This window comes from Neopsephotus bourkii, unplaced genomic scaffold, assembly GCF_033783945.1.
Source record: "Neopsephotus bourkii isolate Nb327-2 ecotype Australia unplaced genomic scaffold, CSIRO-AGI_Nbou_v1 NB_1655, whole genome shotgun sequence".
Lineage (NCBI taxonomy): Eukaryota > Metazoa > Chordata > Aves > Psittaciformes > Psittacidae > Neopsephotus > Neopsephotus bourkii.
Window position 1 is genome coordinate 1,169,253 of NW_026902129.1, and position 24,923 is coordinate 1,194,175.

At 39.6% G+C, this 24,923-nt stretch overlaps 1 protein-coding gene across 3 annotated transcripts in view; it reads right to left on the bottom strand.

The window, feature by feature from the left end:
• The window catches only part of VPS41 (VPS41 subunit of HOPS complex), a 137,724-nt gene that overhangs the window by 39,011 nt on the left and 73,790 nt on the right, over positions 1-24,923 (bottom strand). For 2 of the 3 annotated variants that reach the window (XM_061374872.1, XM_061374870.1), the window contains 6 exons: positions 23,764-23,838; positions 18,244-18,306; positions 17,022-17,087; positions 8,367-8,486; positions 5,268-5,414; positions 4,035-4,101 (listed from right to left, as the gene is read on the bottom strand). In XM_061374872.1, the coding sequence (XP_061230856.1) occupies positions 4,035-4,101; positions 5,268-5,414; positions 8,367-8,486; positions 17,022-17,087; positions 18,244-18,306; positions 23,764-23,790 (490 nt within the window). In that variant the 5' untranslated portion in view covers positions 23,791-23,838. Of the gene's footprint in view, positions 1-4,034; positions 4,102-5,267; positions 5,415-8,366; positions 8,487-17,021; positions 17,088-18,243; positions 18,307-23,763; positions 23,839-24,569; positions 24,647-24,923 lie in introns of those variants that run through there. The other variant, XM_061374871.1, reaches the window with a different exon arrangement.

Below are 24,923 nucleotides of genomic sequence, written 5' to 3' on the forward strand. Positions count from 1 at the left end.
ATATTATTAATTGAGTATAATCACTGAACAAAAAAAAACCCCCACCTAGGTTTAAAAGCAACCACCAGCTCACCATGCCAGTAACCATCCATCTGGTGGGGTCTACACTTTCAATTCAATTACAGAAATGCTTTTTCTACTGTAAGCAGTGTTAGAATTTGCTGGTTTATGTGCTGCCTGGTTGTAACAGAAGTGCTACCACGGTGCTGAAATCATCTTACCCCTATTCCATCTCACATAGCAATAAACATCATCTTTAGAAACACGGCAATTGCCTGTGCAACTCTAGTTACAGACAAACACAGCCTTTAAGGAAATCCCGTGGAAACCTTGATGACAACTGGGAAGTCAGGAGCTTAAGTTCCAAAGCTTCAAAGTTGATTTTCTGAAAAACTCTTTCTTCCACTACACAGTGAACTCAGAAACCTTCATTAACCAATAGGGAAAATATCGGCAGTCTGACAGTCTGCACTAATTTTAATCAAGATATTTATAAATGATTGGTTTGGCCTGTGGCAAACCAAGATGAGCACAAGTCTAAGTGGAATCAGCTCTATAAAGAGGTTGGGTTTTTTTTTTCTTTTGTTGGCAATTTGCTTCTCAAAGTGTAATGGGCTTGCTCCAATGGAATGTTTGCAGCATACAAAGTTGATGGCATTCAGTCAGAGTTAATTTCCTGCTCATCACTTTCATTAATTAAGCTTTAAACTCTGTATAAAGATGCTGGTAAGGTAGATCACAGTATCTCACTGGAAAAGCAAAACCAAATGGTTTTGCAAAACCCATGGTTTCTTTTCAGATATAAATGTGCAAATCTCAGTGCTTGGTGGTAACCTGCCATGCAGTTATACAACAATCCCCTCACAAAACATACAGATGTTCTGTTACAAGCACATCCACAAATCATGTCATTTTTAAGCCAGAGTTCTGTTTCATGGGGAACCTGGGGTATGCAGAGGGAAGCCAAGTGCTCATGAGGCATTGCTGGCTGGTTGGTATCTGGAATTTAGCTGAGCTTCCTCAGATAAAATTTGGGCTAAAATAAATGGAATAGGAAGTCTCTAATTGACCTGAAGTTTTTAATCAACTTCCAGTATTAATCTGTTTTCTCCTATCATTAACAACGTGAGTAACTGAGGCAGAAATAAAGCACTTCTCCACAGAAGTATATAAAATCCCAAGCTATCCGACAAGTACATTGAAGATGAGATGCCCCCTTTCACTTTGAAAAGGCATCGTATTAACTGCAAAGTGCTAATTAGCTCTTGAACAACCAGCTTTCTCATGGGCTCCAGTTGAGAAAGGGTTCCTAGTTCCGACCAGAAGCTGTCCAGCATTACAGCTTTTGTACACGCATCATGAGCGAGCACAGAGGTCAAGCACTCTTTAAGAAGGATCACAACGGCATTTAGTCCATCTTAAGCCTGTAATTCAATACCAATACTTTCTAATCAATACACTAACTTCACAGCAGTAGCTGACAGAGCTAAACTGATAGGATCTGCTCAGCTAACGTACATTTAAACCTAAATAGAAACATTTCACTGTAGTTTATCTTCGACACTGAATGAAGATCCACAGAGCCAACGAACTGTAACATATAACCAGAGACAACAGAAAAGATCACTGAAGAAAAACACCATCAATATACTGAAGGATGCAAATAAAATTAGCAATGTCACATGGATCCCCATGCATGAAACCTGTATAATTCATCTGATTTCACTTATAGGCAATCACAGCATTATCTTCTTTAAAATCAAACTGCTAGCAGTGGTGCTACTTTCCCACATTACGGGCCGTCAGATTAAGCATCACAGGAGACACTGTATTTATTTCCTTTCTAAGACTAAGTATAGCTATGTGTCAAGACAATCAGAAGATCAGGAGGACCTTGTTACACAGGATCCTACAAACCTGACTTGCAATGCAGGAAATAGTCTGTTTCCTTATTCACCCAGCTGCAAGCCACTGAGGAAACATTTATGCCATCACAGTTTACTATGATACTACTGTGGCACTTTCAGGCCTGCAGAATGGCTCTAGAAGAGCATAAATCTGATACTGTTAAGACACGAGAAAACATTGTATTATCCTAGACTTCATATGTATTACTGTGGTGAGCAGACAAAAGGCTATTAAGTCTCCTATTCCACTTCTGGTTTTCAGGCCAAGTGCAAAATTGTACAAGCAGGGAGGAAAAACACCCCAAAACATGACACAAGTTATATTATAGGTCCCATTTTTCATCAGTATGTTGCCAAGATGTTATGAGTCAAAACACCTGACTGATATTCAGGCATTCTGCCACTGAAGGCTATTCTTGCCTTGTGTAAATTCTTTACATTAAGAAAGTGTTTCAGCTTATGCATCCCCTTAAGATATTAATGGTCTCACAAAAAACTACACTGGTTGCTGGCCTGCCCATTAATAATACCCAACTTTCCAGCTATGCCTTTGAAAAGTTGAAATAAGTTTGAAATAGATGCTATGGCATGACACACAGCTCTCAAGGAGACCTTCTATGTGACTGCATCAAAACCTACTGAAATCTATCTTGAGACTTGAACAAATAACGTGCATCTCTCTTCCCTCCCAACCTAATACCTACGTTCCAACGAGTGCATTTGGCAGAGCTGTTTCAGTGCTTTGACCTGAAACCAGAAAGAAAAACCTGAAGCACGTGGTTAACAGCTTAAGTGAGATAAAACACCAGTCGTCAAGAACACACAGAAGAATTTAGGCTAAAAGTTGTAAGATGACAGTTACTTCCACAAAAATCTCTGACCTTCAGGTCCACACCTGAATATCTGAGGGGAGCTTTTTACTTTTTATTTAAATGAAGTTCCAATAGACAGTCACACAAGACTAGCTCCCTCCATGTAGAGACATTACAGCTGAAGCAGAAGTTGCCTCTGTTCTCTTACCACTAAACATCTCCATTTAATTATTTCCTGAAAGCTACTTAAAAGCACAGAAAAGATCTGAGGCTAAAACTCAAGACTGAACCTCTAAAAATACCTCAAATATCATAGAATTCCACAGCTATGTATACTGTTGGGACTATGAAATCCTAAACAGCAAGCAGCTTTCAGGTCTCAGTTAACTGTCAGGCGTGCCATCATCTCTCACTATCCTGAGCTCCTACACAATTCAGCAAGTCCCCCAGATGATTTTTGGAAGCTATTTTAAGACAGTTCTTTGCTGAAATCAGAGTATACAGCTATGGCATACACCAGACTAACCTGACATGAGTCAGGATCTTGCCTGAACAGTCATTGTCTACAATCTCATGTCATTAGGGCCAAGACAAGGAAGGACCAACGTTTACAAACTGTTGTCTGCTCTGGTCTGCAGAGTCTCAGAGGACCTGTTCATCTTCCTAGCACTACCTCTTCATAGGTATTTCCTTTCAGTTGTGTCCCTCTTCCCCTCCAAATTTCCTTTAAATTCCATTTTGTGCTTTAATTCCACATTTTGTCAAGACCTTTTCCATTAATTAGCAATAAGTTTATTCATGTTACCCAAGCTACAGAAATAAGAAAGCGAAGGAGAACATAAAATGCAGAAGCATAAAAGACGAGAAGAAATTCAAACCAATTTTCTAGCACTATAGCAGAGATGTTAAAAAAAAAGAGAAAAAAAAACCATTATAAGCAGTGTAGTCAAACAACACATAATCAAATAAAGTAGCATCTATTTTCTCCTTACTACTACACTGATCATTATTCAACCAAGATGAAAACAAAGTTCTCTGCAGGAGTCTGTGTGAAGGGTAAGTTAAGACATCCACTGTTCACACAAGGATCTCTGGCTTTCGGTGATCACGGAATTTAAGACTCCACAGATAAATAACACAAAAACCTCACAATGCAGGAGGACATTATGACAACCTCATCAACTAAAAATGAGGAGCCGTTTATGTTACAAATGCATGTTGCCTCTGAACTGTAACAGCTTTTCAGGCTAGAATGTGAGAACAGACCTTTAAAGATTATATAATTTTGAAAAAGAGCACACTGATGCAGTCGTACCTATTTCCACATAGCGGTTTGGAAGGTCACGCATTTCACTGGCATGCCGTTCTTTCACTGAGCAAATCTAGGAAATAGAGATTTGGATCATTACGATGAACAAACTCTAATTCCTAAAATGATACTAGCTTTGCCTCAATAAAGAGTTGCTGTGAATTCTCAGACATCTCTGTATTTTGAAAAGCACCAGCTGTACAACAGTGACAATGCATCACTGAAGAAGAAAATCAGACACGAAGGTTGTAGCTACAATCCACAGCTGGCCTCTGTTGGTCCACTCTGATGGACCACATCAGAGAAATCTGAAAACAACAGCCCACTGTAATTTCTTCATAGTAGCATATATTTGATTTTGGCTTTGCTATCATCTCACACCTTGTGTCCCATTACCTTACAACAGCAGTAACAATATGCTATTGCAACTCCCAGTAACAGGAGGAGAGTGTGTACATACAAAGAAATGCCAATCCCCAAACATTGCGAAGCACACACAATACAAGGCAGACAGATGCCAAACTTAAGGCAAACCTCATTTGTAAAACTCTTAAGTTGAATGCTCCAAGAGCTTTTTACACTTCACCTACCTCCCTTCGCCCTCCCTTTCCATCTGCTCCTACTGAGCACTTTTAATTTCCCACTGTGCAGTGATGTAGGAGGCTGTTATTAGAAAACAGCTAACAGGTTTCTAACAAACTCATGTCAGGAGCTGGTAGAACAAATAACAGTCAGTCTGCAATGCGCAAGCTGGTAATGCCAGTTCTCTGCTGAAAGCAGAACAAAACCCCAAGCAGCCTGGCCCCCTACCCCTTTTTGTAGCATGGCTGACCCAAATCATGTGGCTGTTTTAGCAGTCACAACCTCCGCAGCCCCCAGAACAACCCCCTCCAAAAACACCTTGTGGGAAGTTGCTCTTCCTTAATGCTAATCAAAAGAAATTAATTCAACAGCCCACTAAAAGCTTGCAAAAGAGGCAATCTCTCCAAGGCACAGAGAAGTGTCCCTAAGGATTACATTCACTGCCTGCTCACACACAGAGATCTGTCTGACCGCTGGGTGTCTATCACTCCTTCTCCTCATGAGGGTCAGTCCAATGACATTTCTATGGCAGCAGGAGCTCTGCACACTGTAGTCAAACCAAATTCTATTTTTTTCGATTGTCTTTGCTTTTCAGAAATAATCCTCTGTTTCTCTGTGATAACGGCAAGCATTTATTACAAAGACAGGTAATTGCACCTTTACTGAATTTCCCCAGCCAATAATCAGCGTTAAGTTATCCTTCCAGCAAAGGCTGCAGGGATACATATCTGGGCGAAGGCTTATGTCATCTCGAGGCACGTTGGTAATTCTTTGCTTGGAGATCATGTCAAGTATCTTCACACCCTGAAAGTTTAAATACAAGAGAACTTCATTCAGCATGACAAACTTCTATATGACATCCTATATTATTAAAGCAATCATAGCAGTTTACGGCATAAACTTCAGGGTAGGGCTGAGAATCACGAAAGAAAAAGCTGTGGATACAAAGACCCATCTAACCCAGGAGGTGACAGAAGAACAAAGTGATTAGAGTAAGTCAGATATCTTAAATCTGTATGCCAAATGCAAAGATATAATAAATGAATGAGTGGCAGATGAGCAACTCCAGTCATGAACAAGGTCAGCTTGCTGGGCTGGTGCTACAACTGGAGAAATGAAAAAATCCCAGCTCTTCCATAACAGCTCCTGAAAAGAAGCAGAAATTTCCACCTTGGAAAAAGAAAAGATGCGAAGCAACAACTCATTAAGATAAATGAAGCCAATCTGTACTTCTCCAGAAATACACTTCTACTCTTACATTAAAACAGAAAAACAAGCTTATATAAATGATTCTTGGGTTTGTATCCTGTGATTCTTTTGCTGCCTCCTTGGGGAACCTCCTAAACTAGCAGAACAGAAAGTTTAAAGAAAGGAAGATTAAAGTCATTTGAGAGAGAGAGGGTAAAAGGAGCCATTAATGTGATTTTCCTATGCCATTTAGACAAGGTGAGCTATAGCCTCTGCAATAGCAAAATGGAGATTAATTTCATGTTAAGTAATGACATGTTCTTAGTGATTTAAAAACAAAAGTCCCCAAAATAAAACAAAGTCTTTTAGCAGGTATTTCTTTTTTGCTCATTGAGCTTAAAGAACAACTCTCATGATCACAGAAAAGGGAACGGAAGGGACCTTTAAAGGTCAGCGTCCAGCATGCCATTCCATGTTAAGATTTCCCTAGTAACAAAACAGATTTAAAAGATTCTAGTGCCTGTTTCTGTTTCCCCCCAACTGTGAATTTCTATGTGCCCAGCTGTACAGATTCAACTGTTGCGGAGTCAAAGAGTCTAAACATGAGGGTCACAGTCTAAGCCATGACTTTTTTAAGTCACGAGGCTAGTAAGCGGCATGGGGGTGGGCTGTTTTTCCTTTTTCCAGTGATCTTTGCCACCGAATAACTCTGAGCATGCAACATGCTCCTACTGGCATCTCTTTGGTTAACAGCCACCAATGTTTCAGGTAAAACTTGCACAAAGCACTGCAACACACAAAGCCCAGGTCTTTGGGTAACATAAGGAGCTTAATGCTTTGTGTTGGCTGAGCTCATCTGATAAGATTTTGCAGTCTTGCTTGAACTGCATTTTCATAAAGCTGTCTTTTAATAATCTTGCCACTTTGTCTTCAAGGATGATTTTCAGATAAAAGTGACCCATATCACAACCTACTTTCCTACAAGGCAGCAAATCCTATATGAGATAGACTAGCTTTTCAAACCAATAACATAGGAATCTCTATGGGTGCAAACATGCCATCTGCATCATGAAGCAAAAGGACTTCCAGAATCAACTTCCTATCATGAAGGAGCCTGAAACCTGTTAAAAAGGAGTTATGCAGCCAAATGCCTCTAAAGCTTTGGACCTCAGGTGTCTCCATTTGTGAAACTTACACTTTTGGCCATGGACAAGGAAGGGGGGACAGCAGCAAACAGCTGAGCATCTGACAAGCAGAATTAGACCTTGCCTATATAACCTCCTAATACCCAATGTCTAAAAAGCATAAAGCGTGCCAAAAAAGTAAACAAACAAAAAAAGGGATTAAAAAATAAAAACTAGGCATCACATACAGAGAGCGAGCAGCAAGGCTACAAAAGATTTGAAAGAAAAGAAATGGAACACAAAACCTTCCTAGAGGATGTGGGAATGTTTAAAAAAGTAAAGGGGGAAGGGAAAGGCCAATAACCAAATATATTAATCTTTTGGAGGGCAAGTGTCATTTCATTTTTCATTGAAAGATAGGCCCTGACCATGGCTTTCTGTCTCTGACAGATGGCTCTCAACATTTTATTAGTATTCTGTGTTATCTCTAGGGATAGCTCTCCTCAACTGTCCTATCCGCTCCCAGCAGATTCACCTAGAATATATATTTTAATTGTATAGCTCTGAAAAGAACAAAACCCTCAAAAAGGATAATGTTATGTCTACCAAGCACTCACTGAAGTTTCAATTCTAATGCAGTTATTAAAGGGGAGCAAATAAACACAAATCCACCTCTAACAATTCATATCAAACTGGCTTTGAAAGGAATAAAAGAACAATGGCTTTGAAATATTTTAATAAACGCTTCCCTTCAGGAGGGAAAAACAAGGGAAGGAACAAAGCAAGTGTTTCAGAAGTACCTTTACCACATCCTAAAGTAAGAATTTGGAATTTAGAATAGAAATATATCTCTCACAGCTGAGCTTTAAAATACAGACCTTGACCCATCAATTAGATATACAGCGATAGATGAAATGCAACATTCAGCATCAAAGCAATGGTTCCCTTTAAAATATGAATCACACTTAAGAGCAAAAAGGGCCTATTTTTCCTAAGTCTCACCTTTCCTAGTGGCCTACCCACTGCCACTTCAGTACAAATAACAAAATCCAGATAGGTTTAGGTTTTTTTAGAAGGGTGTAGAGATGTTCTGTTATCTCTATAGAGAAGAAATAAATTGTCCTTCCTCAGATAGTTCACTTCAATAAATTGCACTGGTCAAAACTCTACAAGAGTGCACAGTAGTGACCATCCCCAACAGTGATGTGCAGAGCTACTTTTCCTAATTTCTTCAGAAGTGGCAATCACATGGAGGACACTGCCTAGCCCACAGGAAAGACCAGAAGAAATGTCTATGGAGAAATGGGATCTAAAACTATCTTTTTTATAATGCTTTTTTATACTCTATTCTTGAAATGCACCATTTTTCCATGGAGTATTTTGGCAATAAACATTGAAATACAGTGGTATTTCTGTTCATTTAACCAAGGTGACAACTACTTACCATATTATTGGCCCAAGCAATCAAGTGTCCTCTCCATTTTACATTTCTTATATTTCCTTCCCCTTCATGTAAAACCGAAGGTTTCCATCTATTCATCCAGCCTCTCTCATATAACAGCAACTAGCAGGAAGTGCAACAAGAAATACTTCTGTGACACAGCGCTGTACACAAACATGGCAGGTAATTTTTGCTTCATTATCACTTACTCTTACTGGATTCAAGGCGAATAAAAAATACACACCTATCACAAAGCAAAAGCAAATGCAGTCAAACATTTTCATATACTACACAGCCATTGAGAATCCTGTATACTACAGAATTCAACCTACTTCAGGGATAATTTTAACAAGCAAACCTTCCATCAAGTTTCTCTGAAGAACAGAAAGTATAATTATTTCCATTTTAAAGATATATGGCCTTCCACAGGGCTCCAGAGATGGCATGCGCTAGTCCCACACATGCAAACTGCACTGTACCACAAGTGCTGCTGATTGCAAAACTTGTATGATTGGGAATCCTGGGTTCTGCAGGTTCTGCAAATAAGGAAGTTATTTTAGAGTATCTAAATGCATAGGAGATGTTATGAAATGCTTTGCAGCAGCAAAGGAAAAACCAGCTACATGCAGACAGTTTGCTCAAAAGCCCACCTCTTTTATCAGTTCCTGTATGGCTTCAGGAAATTATTTAGTAGGATTATACCATGGAATCACTTTAACTGCAGTGCTCACAAGGATACCCAAGTAAGAAATTGAAGCACCTACAGATCATGCTCTAAGGTACCACTGCTTTTCATGAGTACACCCATCTACAGACACATGCACAACCTGAACCTAAGCTCACATGAGTGTGCAATGACCACAGAGAGATGTAAAACCTGCAAGGACTTTTATCACAATAAAAGATAGTCAAGTACCTGTGTTGCTAATATTTCCCATCTAAGTTCCAGCCAGACATGCCTATTTTATACATGGTTTCCTACCAGCTGTATATGAATAAATGTGTCAAATGATAAGACACTAGCTGTTTAAATACCTTTCAACAAAGCACGAGATTTTTAACAGCAATTATAGACTGCCTCTCTCTCCCAAAGCCACAAGATGGCACCAGAAGACAAGTATTTTCCCCCAAAGTTTAAAAGCCTCACTACCTATCGTAATCCATCAGAAAGTTTTGCCTAAAGTACACTGCAAACATCAAACTTCACACTGAAGCCTACCCAGCCACTTAAACCCTGCCCAAAATAACTCTGTCCCTCACATAGCTCACATTTCCACCTATGAAAAGGCTACTGAATAGATCTTTTACAGCAACCAAGGCAAGAGACCGAAAGCTGGGTTAACATCTATGCACGTAAGGCAGGGCAAGAGGCATTTCCACTAGCAGGCTGGTAGGTGGACAGGAAACACAGGCTGAGAAGCCCTCAGCCCAAACCAGCTCCACTCAGAAACTGAGGATGTCATTAGAAACAAAGTGCTGTGCTGATCCACCACACTTTAATTTTTTTCCTAGTTCTGCCACTTGGATGCTTCTTTCACTAGCACCCAATGGACAGCAGTAAAATACACTGCATTTTCATCTGGACTTACTGCACAAGACTTAGAAAACTGATGCAGATGACATGAAAGGCTGAAACTGGCTGATGTCAATTATATTAACTGAACTTTCAATCTTTTCTTCTTGTCACTGAATCATGATTTAAGTTTGCTTACTGCACACAAGATCCGGAGTGAGCTCAGAATGACACTCTGCAGCTATTCTGTTCCTGTTCCTGGTTTGTGGACACCATGCTTGCTCACTTCTCACTCTACTTGAGTGAGAAACTGCTTAATTCAATTCTTAGACCAAGGCAGTAGAAGACAACAGCCTGATACTGCCTGTAATAAAGATGGGAAGTGAATCTGGATCACTGCAGCACCCAGAATTTCATTTCCTATGCAAATGTAATAGGTCCAACACTGAAGTCAAAGGACACTCAAACTATGCTTTACTAATTTATCTGCCATGCAATTATTTGCATTGTATTGATATGCATAATGTGATTTACCTCTTATTTCTTACAGCAATGACACCTGGAAACTGAATTACTGAACCCAGAACTTTGCTACGTGTTTTGGAACTGCTATCCATCTCTCTCAAAATAAGCAGCCTAATTTATTTCTTAGACTTCCTTTCTGTCTTCACATTGAAATGTTTATTGCACCAGAAAACCATTTAAAACTTCAAGAGAAGGCCCACACATAACAAAAACCCACAGTTTCTGGAAGGGCTCCTCCTACCACCTCTGTCTCTTTTTGGTAGGGGAAAAAATATTTTAGGACTTTACTTCTCATAAATCCCATATTTTGGCAGTCAGCATTCACAGTACTTATATTTCAACAGCAGCCACAAAAATCACTTCCTTTCATTCTCTGCAATACAGTTTATATTTCCCCCTTTATTATTTGCTCTGGTAAATCTTTCTAGTCCTTTGATACAATACAGCAGTGCTTAAAACACACTTCTAGCATCTCTTGCATGTTCCACAATGTAACACAGCTAAAATAAAACAAACTTTGACTTCGCACTCCTTCAGAGTACACTGCAATCTTCTGATGGTACACTAATTATTTTGCCACTCTTCTTAAATGTTTATGCTTGTGCATCAGACCATTAAGGAAAACGACACACTGAAATGTGTAAGATAAGAGGACAGTGAAGGGCACTTTTTGGTTTTAAAAACAAGTGGATATAATTCTCTTGGATTTGGGAATGCACGTCTCTATCTTTCACTACCAGGAGATTAACCTCCTCCAAACACAGCTCAAAACTCTCAGAGTGCATCCGCTAAAGCGACTAGACTAGTGCTTGGATTTAATGGAGCCTCTCATGCAATTAGCATTAACACTAATTACATGTAATCCCAGTCTTTCAACTATGTACAGGAATTCTCAATTCTCTGAACATAGAGGCAAATGATTTTCCTTGTCCTGTTTTTTGCTTGCCTTAGCATGAAGATGTGCCTACCTGTGGCATCTGTTCTGGTTTTTGGCACCTGAGTCACCAACCTCTTCCCTCAGCCAGGCAAGACCACAAAAAGCTCTGTAATGCTACTGCCATGGTTACAAGTGATCACTACAGGTATTTATTGTTTTCAGCATAAAACCAACATTTACAGGCACAGACAAGATTAACAGATATCCAGGAGTAATACAGAACAGCAATGCTACACTAAGACTTACTGTTTAATCGTGTACCCCTAGGAAAAAATACAGCAACAATAAAAAATTATCACTTCTGTTTGGAACACCAATGGACTGGATGAGCTCAAACAAGACAGAGAATAACGTAAGCCTCAAGTTTTCAACTGAAGATGAGTTTTCAAAGTACCATCACAAAGCACTGTTGGCTAAGAAGCTGGGGGTGGATGGAGGCCAGGGTAGTATGTGCAGTCAAGGGAAATCAAGCAAGGAGGCAGCAGGAGACAACACCAGCAGTGGGACGCAAGTGGTGGAAACTGAGATATGAAACAGGAGCTGCTGCTGTAGTTCCTGGATAGAGAAGCTAAACATTTTGAGATGCTTAATACAAACAAATGCCATAGGATTTTTATCAAACTGTACTTTTAATAACTCAACTGCTAGATTTCAGCTGTTGCCTATTCACAAAGAACTACAGAATTAACAGCTTGGAAAGCAAGTCCTGCAGCCTTGGAGGAAGAGACACGAGGTCTCACACATTTCACCTAGTTAGATCCTCTTTGCTTGCCACCTCAGGCTATGAAAAGCTTTCTACACAGACATTTGGAAAACACACAACTATAGATCACATGCACACATGAGGACTATGATCCACCCCCTCTTTACACAACCCAAATTTGTGTGCAACAGAGCCAAGGAGAATGCTTTGCTTTCTGCAATAAAGAAGAAATGCACATCGAAGTAATGATAAAGAAGAAATGTAAGCCAAGTAATCTGCTTATTAAACAAACAGCACATCACTAAACATCAAAGTCTCATCTGTTTAGTAATATGGGATACATCTGGGCATTATACATTGCAGCAAGCAAATCACAGACCTGTATCACTGTGGCTTGCCTGCTGCTACAGTTTGTTTCCCTGCTTATGGTAAATTATCCAATGCATGGGGAAAAAAAAAAAAAGCCACAGTATTTACTCTTTCTTCACTTAAACCAGACCTTGGAGTATTTACTGACTGACATTTTATAGCTTACAAAGCAATCTGCCTTTCTTGTCTGGTACTCTTCTACCCAACGTAATGCCAAACAGCTGACTATCTGCTTTCTAAAAATGGACTGTGCTGCAAACAGCATCCTGACAATTTAATAATTTGTCAAAGTAGTCCAACCAGTTATTATGAAGAACATATCATAGGGTTCAGAGGTAAAGGTCATCTACTTACTCACAAAGCAAAGTGCATCTGCTGACACTAAAAAGCAGACAATTAAAAAGAGGAAAATGTCTGAGACATTCCCTGGCAGACTTGACTTTAACACACAGATTCCACCACTCCTAAGAGCAGCTGCAGACCCTGAGAATGCTGTTTCTCTTCCTGCTCATGCATTGTTTGCAGTTGCTCTCCTTGCTCTGTATATGGCGTCTTTCTATGTTGGCATGTACTGAGACGACAAGGGGGAATGGCTTTAAACTGACAGAGGGGAGACTGAGACTAGACATTAGGAAGAAGCTCTTCCCTGTGAGGGTGGTGAGGCACTGGCACAGGGTGCCCAGAGAAGCTCTTTGCTAGTTCTGTCTATAACCCTGTGGATATAATGGATACTTGGACTTTGCAATAACATTCACTTACCTGATGTGCTGGGAAAAAACAGCACTCTAACAGTTAAATGAAGAACACCTTGTTTTCAGCTTTAGCACCCTCATTTAGTTAGGATTTACCCTGTTATTTTTTAAGATTAGACCCTTTTTTACAAAGTAGAAGGTTACGGCCTTCAATAGTATAGAATTTGTTTCTTCCCTTGCTTTGAAGTTCTGCTGTCTACTCTGGACAGGAATGCCCTGTTACTGACAATATACGGTATTATTTCAGGGCTACCATCATCTGTCAAGTCATCTCATCAATGGTGCTGTAGTTAATTGCAGAGATAAAGGGGAGAGGAACAGGGAAGCACCTCTATTTAGGATGATACCTCTTGCTTCTCACTGTGATTGTGTCAACATTTTCACAGTACCTGCCTTGTTTCTAGGCACAGATTAACATGCATTCAGTAAAAAAACTGTGTGAAAGAACCAGCCCAAAACAGAAGTCAGTGACATTATACCAAGCTTAATGAAAGTTCTTTACTTTTAAAAACTAGTGCTTTATCACAGAATGGTTTGTGTTGGAAGAGACCTTAAAGCTCATCCAGTTCCAACCCCCTGCCATGGGCAGAGACGCCTTCCACTGGAGCAGGTTCCTCCAAGCCCTGTCCAACCTGGCCTCAAACACTGCCAGGGATGGGGAAGCCATAGCTTCTCTGGGCACCCTGTGCCAGCACCTCAGCACCCTCACAGGGAAGAGCTTCTGCCTAAGAACTCATCTCAATCTCCCCTCCGTCAGTTTAAAACCACTCTCCCTTGTCCTGTCCCTACATGCCTGTATAAAAAGTCCCTCTCCCGATTTCTTATCAGCTCCCTTTAGGTATTGGAAGATTGTTCTCAGGTCTCCTCAGAGTCTTCTCCAGGCTGAAAATTTGTTTAGTAAACAAACTAAATTGTTTAATTATTTCATAATGCAATTTAGGGGAAAACTGTTCTTAGAAGAATCTAATACACACCTAGTTAAGCAGCCGTGTAAACATATGCACAGTAGAGTTAAGCTTCCAACACTCTGCAATGATTTAAACAGCTACCCCAGGGAGCAGTGCTCTTAACTCAGCTTTAGGTCAGGCTGAGCTTCTAAGATGTGGCAAATCTCAGCATCATACAACCATTCACCCAACTTCTAAACACCCACCTGTGTTGAGACCTGAGGAGCTGCACCGCTATCCCTGAAGCACATCACTTAGCCTTTTTCCCCCCCTCTATCTCTACATTATCTTTTTAAAGACTCTTATACACCCTGAACATGTGCAAACTGCTCTGCAGAGGGTCATGAAACTGAAAAGTGTATTTTTCAGACATTTTATATTGGTATGAAGAACTGTTTCTCAAAAAACTGGGGAGGTGGTCATTGACACCCCATTGACATGGGGTCCCTCCCATTCATTCATTAAGGATCCTATTGAAACAGATTTGTGGTATAAAATTAATAAATTTAAGCATATCTTAAAGTGGGGTTTTTTTGAGATGACACAAACCAGAACGTTAAGGTCAGGAGGCAAGTTTTTGCTTCACGTGTGCATGTGTGTGTACTTTGGCTTCTTTATTTTGTTTCACTGTAAACCAAAACCAGCATGAAATTAAAGAAATAAAGAACATTTTTGCAAGGGCATGTACTGATAGGATGGGGGAGGGGGGGGTGGGGGTGGTCCCTATCAGCCCAAACCATTCTATTTGATTCTATGAACATCTTCTCATGTACTGAGATGACAATGTTTGTAATACAACCACAGGCGTTTGTGGAAACAACCACATTTCTTTCTTGGTTCTTTTATTTGCTCAAATAATTTTTACAAATAATTAAAAAAACCCACAATCTCTAACATTTAAGATGCTAATTTGCACTGTCACCACCTCCCAGAACAACAAAAAAACAAAGACAGACCCTAAAACCCTTTGATGGGGAGTTTACACACTTCACACTCTGTTTTTGAATGCAGCTCAGACAAGGAGCATAGCACGAAGGCTTTAAGCCAAATTCTTCTCTTAAGCTTCAACCAAACTGAGGCTAGCCTTACCTCTATCCTTACTGCTGTCCTGTCTTGGCGCAGGTGGCGAAGCAGGCAGCATGCCTGCCATCACTGCCTGCTATTAACTATGAAGTCGCTGTGTCACTGCAAAGACCTCAGGGGCCACAGAAGGTCCCATTCCCCTCCCTGAGGTTGCTCACCCAACTACACAACCTCCAGACACGGGGAGAGATGCGAGGTCACAGCCTGAGGTGGTACACTTCAGCCTTCGCTTTTGCTGACAAACTCCCTGTTGCCTGCTGCCCCATACAGCTCTTGGGCTTCACAATTAAGGAGAGATGCAAATACAAAGCAAGGATGTTTTTTTAAGGCCTTTGTCTTTTCAGAAAGGGAAAAATAAGTCTTTGATCAGTAAATAGGTGAAATTTAACTTTCTGAATTTCCACAGAGCATTTTGCTGTTGCCTTTATAAAAGCACATATGCTCCTTCTGGAGGAAAGGAGAAAAAGGGGAAGGGTTTGTACCACAAGGCTAAGAGCTTTTATTTGTTGGGTTTATGTATCAATAAAATCTAATTACAAGTGTCAAGGGACATTCATTTCAATGCTAAATACCTAATGTTAAGATGTCAATTAAAGTTTTCCTGAAAAGAAAGTTCCTCAGCAAAAACACGAATGCATTAAGACTGGGTATACTATTCCCCAGAGGACAGAATATAAAACAACCTGTCAAGTAATCAAAGATAACCAAAGAGAATGTGTTAACTCCCTGATGTTTTTTTCTGTTCGGCATCAGGTGAATGCAAGCTTTTTTACCACCTGACGGAGCCCTGTTCTATTAATTCCCTGTTTCTCTCTTTCCATACCCTTTTATCAGCACTAAAAAGCTTCACAAACTGGTGGCTGACAAAGACATACACTGACTGTGCATTATTCTAAGGACAACACCAACTCTGACCAGCCAGAAAAAGCTGTCAAGCACACATGCCACTTAAAAGCAAAATAAAAACACTGCTATGCTTTGAAACATACTGAACTGTTAATGAAAACGAAGTTGTATTCAGCACTAGAAGTCTATATATCTTACACACTGGTAAGGGAGAGCCACGGCATTCAGTTTGATGCATCTGTAAGTGAGGATTGTTCATCCTTAATTCATAAGAGGAGGCAACAGGAAAATTCAAGAAACAGTTCCAAATCAAATTTTTCATGTTTTGAGTGAAAAGATGCAATGGCATGCAAGATACTTTTAGGACCTGGGAACAGCTGGAGTCTGGAAATCAGACTTGCACCCTACACTGATAAGAAACTTAACACACACTTAAAGTAACAACTGCCTCAAGTTGAAGACATTAATCAGACAGATGCAAACACATAAAAAAGTGGGAGCTATAGTCTAACAAGAGCTGCCCTGAATTACTTCAAATACAAACAAATGAAAAACCCACACCAAGAACTAGAAATGATGAAGACACTTGGGGTTGTTTACTTAAAATAAAAGAAATCATAGGTAAAGCAAAAGAAAAATCCCAAACACCAACACCAACCTGCATTGGAAAAGACCAGTATAAGGTCTAACTTCTGCTCCCACTTCAATAAATTAAAATGAATGGAGAAAGTCTGGACAATGTAGGCAGTATTTCTTCTCTAAAGCTCAACTTGCTGCAACATGTTTTTAACCTAAAAAGTGCATTTCCCCACACCCCATCCCTCCGGAATTAGTCTTAATTAAGTAAGAACGTTTTGGAATACAGTGTATAAAGAGAAGCAAAAAGCTGAATTACTTCCTCTAGGTGTTACAAATCACATACGCAACTTCCTGAGCTATTTTTAAAAGCTGTTTAAAGATAGCCAAAGTTCACGACAGCTTACCTTTTTCCCTCCTGTTACAAACTGCTTGAAGTGGGAGCGCACAAAATGAGGATGAACAGCAACAATCTGAGGGAGAAGAAGAACAAAAAAAGAAAGAAGAGGATTGTGGCTTAAGTAAGAGTTTACAGGGAGCACCACATCACTTCTTCAATTAAATAAACCTTTGGCAAGTATCATGCATTACATCTGAGTTCTTGCTCTGAAATAGAGCCTAGCTGTTTCAGACATCTCTGGTTGTTTTTCCTAGAAAAGAAGAAAATTCTCTGTATTATATGGCATGTAACAAGTCACACACCTGACACTGAGGGCCACGTTATACCAAATAACTACTTTTTTTTTTTTGCACAGCAGGTACCAGAATTAGGACTGTGCCGCAAAGGACAGCTCTGAGCAAGGGTTACCCCTATTAAGTCTTGTTTGAGGCCTGCCCAGAGGGCACACACACCTCAGCCCTGTGGCAGGACAACCTCTGTAGCATAAGCAGAACTTAAACAGCCTCTTTGCCTTGCGTGTTATGTGTCAAGAGTGGGAGATCCAAATGCAAGAGCAGTAAGGGCTCTAGGAAGCAAGTGAGTCACACTGAATGTGTGTGAAAACTTATGGACCTCATTCCTTTCTTCCCCCTCCAAGAGCAGCTGCATCCTGGAAAACCCCAAGCAGCAAAATGCAGTCAGTCACCCACACCACTTTTCATATTGCAAGAAACATTTCTCATTTAAAAAAGCTAGATCTTCCCATATATCTACTAGAAAGTGCTTTTTCAAGATCCAGGTAGCCACATGTCTCTCGAGCAGGGTGTAACTGAAGTTTTCCCTTCGGACAGGGTACATCAGCATCCCCACCCATTCCCTTATGCCAAGGTAGGTTTAACAGGTACGAATTGCTTGCCATATTACTGACCTCCTAGTCAGCAGAAACCTTCGAATTTCTATCACAGAGGTACAAAGAAAGAAATACGTTGAGGTGGGTAACAGCCAAAACAGGACACTTTCACTTTGCCTTTTGTATTTGAAACAATCACACTTTTTACAAAACCAAGATTGGCTTTCTTCCTGCCTAACTAGATCAAAAGCTTTTATATTGAGATAGATAACTATTTCCCAGTGACTTGAATAACATTACAAGGAAGCGGTATTCCTGTCTCTCATTTAGATTCAATGTGACCTTTCTGTTATTAAAGATGACAACAACACAATTACTAAAGATTAAAACAAGCACTTACTTTAATAGGACAGTCAAACGTCTCGTGAAACTCTTCCGCTGAATACAGTCCAAACACCTGCACCTAAAGAAGTATAAAAAAAGCCAAAAATAACTACTTGACAATTAAAAGTGTCTGTAAATCAGAAACTAGTTTAACTTGAATGCTTCAAGTTACATCTTTTTTCCTAAATAAAATAAAAAAAAAAGGTCATATTTCACAATTCAGAGTTAAATTGAGACATTCTGGGCTTCTGTTATGGCCCATCTCTGACTATCTGCAGCAGTGTGAAAGTATTTATTTGAATCTTTTTCTTTTCTTCTTTTTGCTACAAAGACAGCAAAACCTACAAGTTCCTTTAGCTTTAGGCTGATGAAATCTGTTTAACAGATACTGATCTAAGTAAGGTAAGAGCAACATAATAACATTCAGGAGAAGATAAATTAAAAACTCTTCCTTTCTGAGGAAAACCTGTAGCCTTTTTTCCCCTTCAAGCAATACAGGCTTTACATAAGAAAAAAGAAACTTGTGACAATAAAGCAAAACCACCCTGAAAACTAAGCCCCATAATGTTTCTCTGCATTCTTTCCTCCGCTCAAGTGTATCCAGTGCTATTTTGTTTCATTCCATGACCACTGGAAATGTCTTTCTCTGAAAATGCCTCCTTTCCCATCTATGCTGATGTCCCAATACATTTAACAGTCAGCACGTAAGTTGTAACCATGGGCCATCAGAATATGTACCAGGATTAATTCATCTGAAGAAGGCTCAACGTTTAAAACCAAAACCAAAATGAGCAAACAAAACCCCAAGTATTTTTCTACTCTCAAGAGAATTACATGATTTTAAATGTTTTCTTCTCTTTACTTATAGAACAGGCACAAAAGTATCAAGTGCTCAGCAATATTATTGAGACTCTGATACTCTTGACTATGGAATACGCTTTAGGTACAAGCTTCTTTATCCAATAGGCAACAATTCTTACTGCCAGTTCTCAGCTGAGTCAGTTGACAACTGAGTGTCTGCAAAACTTAGGGAGTAAAATAGAGCTGAAGACCTATGGCCAGGAATTAGCGTTTGATTTACTAATTATGATTTCCACAAAGAATACCAACTGGTTTGCCATTTGACTGTGATTTTGGAGGTTTCCACCAGTTGCCAGAAGCTGTTGGAAGTGAGAGAAAGGAGATTAAAAAAAATAAAAAATAGAGCATCCCATGGAGCAATTGGTGGAAAACTGTGATAGCAATGTACTCCAAAGGGTTCTCAGGGTTACTTGGTCATCCTTATTTTCTGGAAAAGATAATCCCTTCAGTAACTCTGCTCTGCATGTTCAACAAGTTGAACTCTTAAGATCCAAGAGATCTTTTAACTTTACTTCTTTCTCTCTCCACATTTCGTTCATGATACTTTCAGGAAGAAGTGAAGGGGGAGAACCAAAAAGTAAGAGTAACAAAAAACACTCACAGAAACCACTAGACGAAGACCTGCAGAACAAAGCCATTAAATACAACTAATAGGCCACAAAAAGTGAGGTTTAATAGCTCTAAAAATATCTGTTCAGAGGACAAGAACCCCCAAACTTCCCGCAGACAGCGAAGGAAACAGTAAAAGTACTAGACTTCAGGTAAACTACAAGAGGAGCTAAGCCATCAATGAGGAACTAAGCCATCCTCAGTGGCTCAAAGTTCAGCCATCTCAGCAAAGTTAAAAACATCTCAAACCACCTCATCTCCCTTTCAAGCTTGTCTCCTGGATACATCTCCTAAGCAGCATTATCAGCTCTGCCCATTACTCATTAGCGAATATACTGCTTCTAACAACACGCTTTAAAAGTACTGCAGCATGCACTGTGTAAGGCTGAGCTACTGCTCCAAAGGATTAGAAAATCAATATTTGGAGACAGTGAGATGTATCGTAAAGCTGTGATTATGTAAAGCCAACCAAAGGCTTGTATTTGAGCTGGGCCTGGCTGCAAGCCTAGAAAACCTTCGGGCTGATGTCTAGAGGATTTTGTTTTCTGGGTTTTTGTTTTCATCAGTTGGCACAGCACATCCAATGCAACAGACCAAACAAAATAAGAAACAGAGGAAAGAGAAAATAAGACAGAGAGAAAAAGGAGGAAGAAAAAGAAGAGACATGGAAATAAGGTTAAAACAGAACACTGCAAAGTCCAGGGAAGCAGAATCCTCAAAAATGACAAAACACCTCTCCCAAATTACAACTAATTAATGAAAATTAACATGAGCAACGGTGCCTTCAACATTTCCATAATACTGCATCAAACATGGCAATGATACTCCTTTAAGAGCATGAAAACAAAATGGAGCCAGTTAACTAAGGAGGAAAAAACAATTCAGCATAAAATACATGTTATCATGTCTACACTAGGGACAACATATAACAGTTTATTACTTCTTAATATCTTTTATTCTTCAGAGAGAAAGTGATTCTTCTGATATTACAAACCCATATTGGATTTATCTATTTCTACTTTCTATGCCCACTCAGATCGTGATGGCTTTGGGTAGCTGGAAACAGGATTTCACAGTCAGAGTCCACTATATTTTGCCAGTCTCATTTTAAATATCCAGAACCCACCACCGCAGTGCATCCAGACTTAGCTGTTTCTTTGCTTCCACATGTGGAAGAAGCAGCCAACTTTCAGTGACCAAAAGCCAGGAAACTGGTGCAAGTTATATCACTGTTATGAAACCACATAAGGGCATTAGCAAAACTGGGAGTCAGATCCAGGTTTTTCACGACACAGTACAAGTAGGCAAAAAACTAGCCTGAAACACCCTCTACAACTCTAAAGCTGCAAGCCTGCTTCCCCTTCTATTCATTCCAGCACCAACATTCTCCTTTTATACCTTAATGTTTCAACACCCAGCCATTTTCCCCAGCCAGCGGCCAGACTAGAGTATTGGTGGTGATTTTGATTTCTGTTCCTTTCCATGCCAGTGGTGACCAACTGCAGATGAGTTCATTGGCAAGGAAGATTTTCAAAGAGCCAAACGTGCAGTACAGAGAAGCTGCAAGTGGCTTTTCTGGCCAACAAAGTACTTGTTGGCCACGTATGACACACAGATGCCAGGTCTTGACATTAGGTCTGGATGCTGCCCAACAACAGCACTAAGAAGAGGCTTAGAGAATTGCACTGTGCTGCTATGCTACCCTCCCAGCCTCAAAACTAGTTTGAGAGTTGGAAAGGAAAGAAAAAAGTAGTAAAACAAAATACATCAGACTACAGTACAGAGGTGAGGAGGGTGTTCTCATCGTAAGGCCTTCCTTCAAGCAGACAAACAGTTCCATCTCCCTCACAGGGGATCCATTTTGATAGGGGAAAATGCACTCCCTGCCTATTGCAAAAATCTTTTGCAGTGGTCTAGAGGGTGTAATTTCATTAACTGGTAGAAAACCCCTGCATCAACCCAAACAGCTCAAAAGTCACACGTCCTTGCTTTTTGGTTATTCAAAACCAATTTAAGAAAACCAACCTGTTGTGCTTTTTCCTTATTTCTTTAAAAAAAGGATTTCAATATTTTTCCATATTTATCCGAGTTAATGACAACCTGACAACCACTTGTACAAGTGTTTAAATTCTTACACTTGTACCACTGTAAGGAAAGACTGTAAAGTGACACTTTTGTTATGACCCATACCTTAAAAGTGAGACATTACCTGGCCAGGAATTTCTGCCATTTTCTTGCACAGTAGCACAACATACAATATGTTTTTTCACCCTTTTTAGGGATGGATTCTTTCACAGACACACATCCTTCTGGGTCAAGTCAGAAGTCTAACTTCTAAAACATCCAGATGTGTCAAATCTCCAAATGATCTTTTCAGAGTAGAATACTGTGAAGCATCAATGCCCCTGGACTATATGAACACAAGTATGATGAATATCATACTTGCAATACTCCAGGCCTGTGTCAAAGCCATTACCAGAATTAGCCCTGGCTTGGGAACCATAGTTTACAGTGCCTTGTATAGCATGTAATGTCACATACTGGATCTACCTTAATGATTTCAATGAAGACAGAATCACCATTTAAAGCATTGGAGTCTTTTCAAATGCAGCTACACCAGAGTAGGGATTATGGATTTCTTTTAATGTTTCTGAAATGATGTATTTTTAACATGTATTTAATGTATGTAAAAATGTGCATGATAATCACTGCCACATACGTATTTCAAGTCAGTAACCCTCAGTCACATTTGAGGAGCCCTTTACAGCAAATGCTTGCTTCTTCCAGCATTCGAAACACCCAAACCAACAATGCCAGCTCAACATTTTTATTACCTTGCACAATTACTGACCCTTCCCTTACCTTGCTCAGACAATTAGGACACTCTTGCTGTGTTTCTCACAGGCTGTAAAATTCTACAACCCACTTTGATAGGCACTAGTATCCCAATTACTGTGTCAAGATACTGACATCAAGATATCTCAGAGAAACAAAAGGCTCGGATACATAAACTGGCTGCCTGCCTGTTGAGGAAAAAAGCCTCACCTATTTGGAAAGGAAAAACCCAAGCACATACAGTCTAAAGGGGTTGTTTCCCCATTCTGCCTACTTTAAAATGCTATTTTGTCTTTAATTTATAGAACTTCTGCTGAATGGGACGCATCCATTAGGATCACCAACATTCCTCCTGCCCCAAATCAACTCTGTAAGAAATGTTCTCCTGAGTAAGTCAGGTGGATACAGAGGAATGATTTAAATATTTTACGCACTGCATTTGTATATGAGCATTATATTTAAAAAGAAGCTTAAATACACCCCGTGCATTCGAATTTTATCATTACAAACCAACATTAGAAGAGGCTGCCATTGACTTTAAAACAAAAAAGACATTCTTCTAAGTGGAAAATCAATCACCAAAACCACTAAATGTCACAGCTCAACATTCCAGAGAAGCACTGATAATTGTTAGTTATACACTGCACAAATGATATATGTCCTCAGTCAAGGAAGTAGGTGCCAGTTTTTTAGGAAACTGTACGTATATTGATTTTACATTTATTTAATGTGGCTGTTGTAAGACACTTTATTCTTCTGATAAACTATGATTGCTTATCAAAAGATTCTATAATTCAAGAGAAACATTCATAACATGTGTGAAAATGAAAACCACCAGCCCACAGAAATCATGCCCACAAAATCCAATTTTGTGGATTTATAGCAGAAAGGCATTAAACTACTGTCTTGCAGGAACAGCAGAGTAGTCACTGAAGTATAACTGGCACAGCAGTAATGATTAAGGTGACATGTCCTCCTGCCACAGTTGTTAATCAGCTTAATACCAGTTACATTATTGACATACTTGTAATTACTTTTCCTACGGCACATTTGTGCAAAATATATTTGACTTTAATTTTGAGTATTCAAAGGTGAGCTCAGTTCTCAAAATGGATGGTGAAAGTGGTTGTGTTAAATGTAGGAATTAACTCCAGAGGTATCACAATCATCTCAAGTGTAATACTGAGGACTATATGCTACCTTATTAAAGGTATGAATGGGTTTGTTGTACCTTTCCATCTTCTGAGCAAACACCCATGTGTTCTCCACTTTCGTCCAGGCTGATCTGATTTATCTTCACTGGGCTCTAGGGAAAGAAAAGAAAAAGACTACTAAAGATCACTAAAGTTATATCACCAATCACATTTTAACTCTGCCCCCTTCCTGAGAGTCGTGTCTTGTGTAATGTTTAGTTGCATGAATCAAAATCCCCCACAGAATAGATGTTTCTATGACAATGCCAACAGCCTTCTTTCCAGCCCTTTGCCTAACCCAGAAAGTTGGTATTTTTATGTTACATGCCTCAGTGTTCTGGAGCTCTCATGAAGTGAAAGGCTCCCAGACCTTGAGCATCTGTGCCTGTGCACCACAGCTGTTCATTAAGACCCTCTCCGGCTATCAAAAGTCAGCATAAACCACCACAATGCCCCTGAAAATTCTGGTTTGGTCTGATGGCTATACTGGTAATTATTTCTTCCTTTAAATCCCTTCTGCTTCTTTCAGTGTTGCCTCCAACAGTGTTTTCAGAAGTGAAGATTAGGAAGTACTGAAGTATAACACAGGTGTACTCAGACAAATGCTGAGAAAAGCCTGAAAACTGCCCAGATTTACTAAATTTTCCTTTCCCTATCCAGATATACTTTTGGTTCTAGCCACAACGCTATACACATCTGCTACTGCTTAGTTTAGCTTAAACATCTATCCTTACCTTAAGTACTAAGGATTACTTTACAACATCATTTGGGTAATACGATGCATAACCTCTCGCATACAAACCCCATTCAATTATATTCAAGTACCAAGAACCTTCTTATATACCATGGTCCTGATTTCACATTCTGGAACAAATACCATTTCAAGCATCATTGAAGGATCTTCACCCACGTGGGTCTCTCATACATTTAAGAACAACTTTTCTTTCTCTCATGAAATTTTGATTGAACCATGAAACAGATCGCTTCTGCAGTTCTGAGCATGACAAAAGAGAAAGCCACCATGTATCTATGTGAAAAGAAATTGTCACTGGAACAGTGCTGGAGTCATGGGGTCACATTAGATGTTACACAACCATGTCTAAAATATCACAGCTTCCTATATATGCTATGGCAGTTGGAATTACATTAAAAATACATCATAAAAAGTTATATTAAAAACACACTGTCCACATGGACT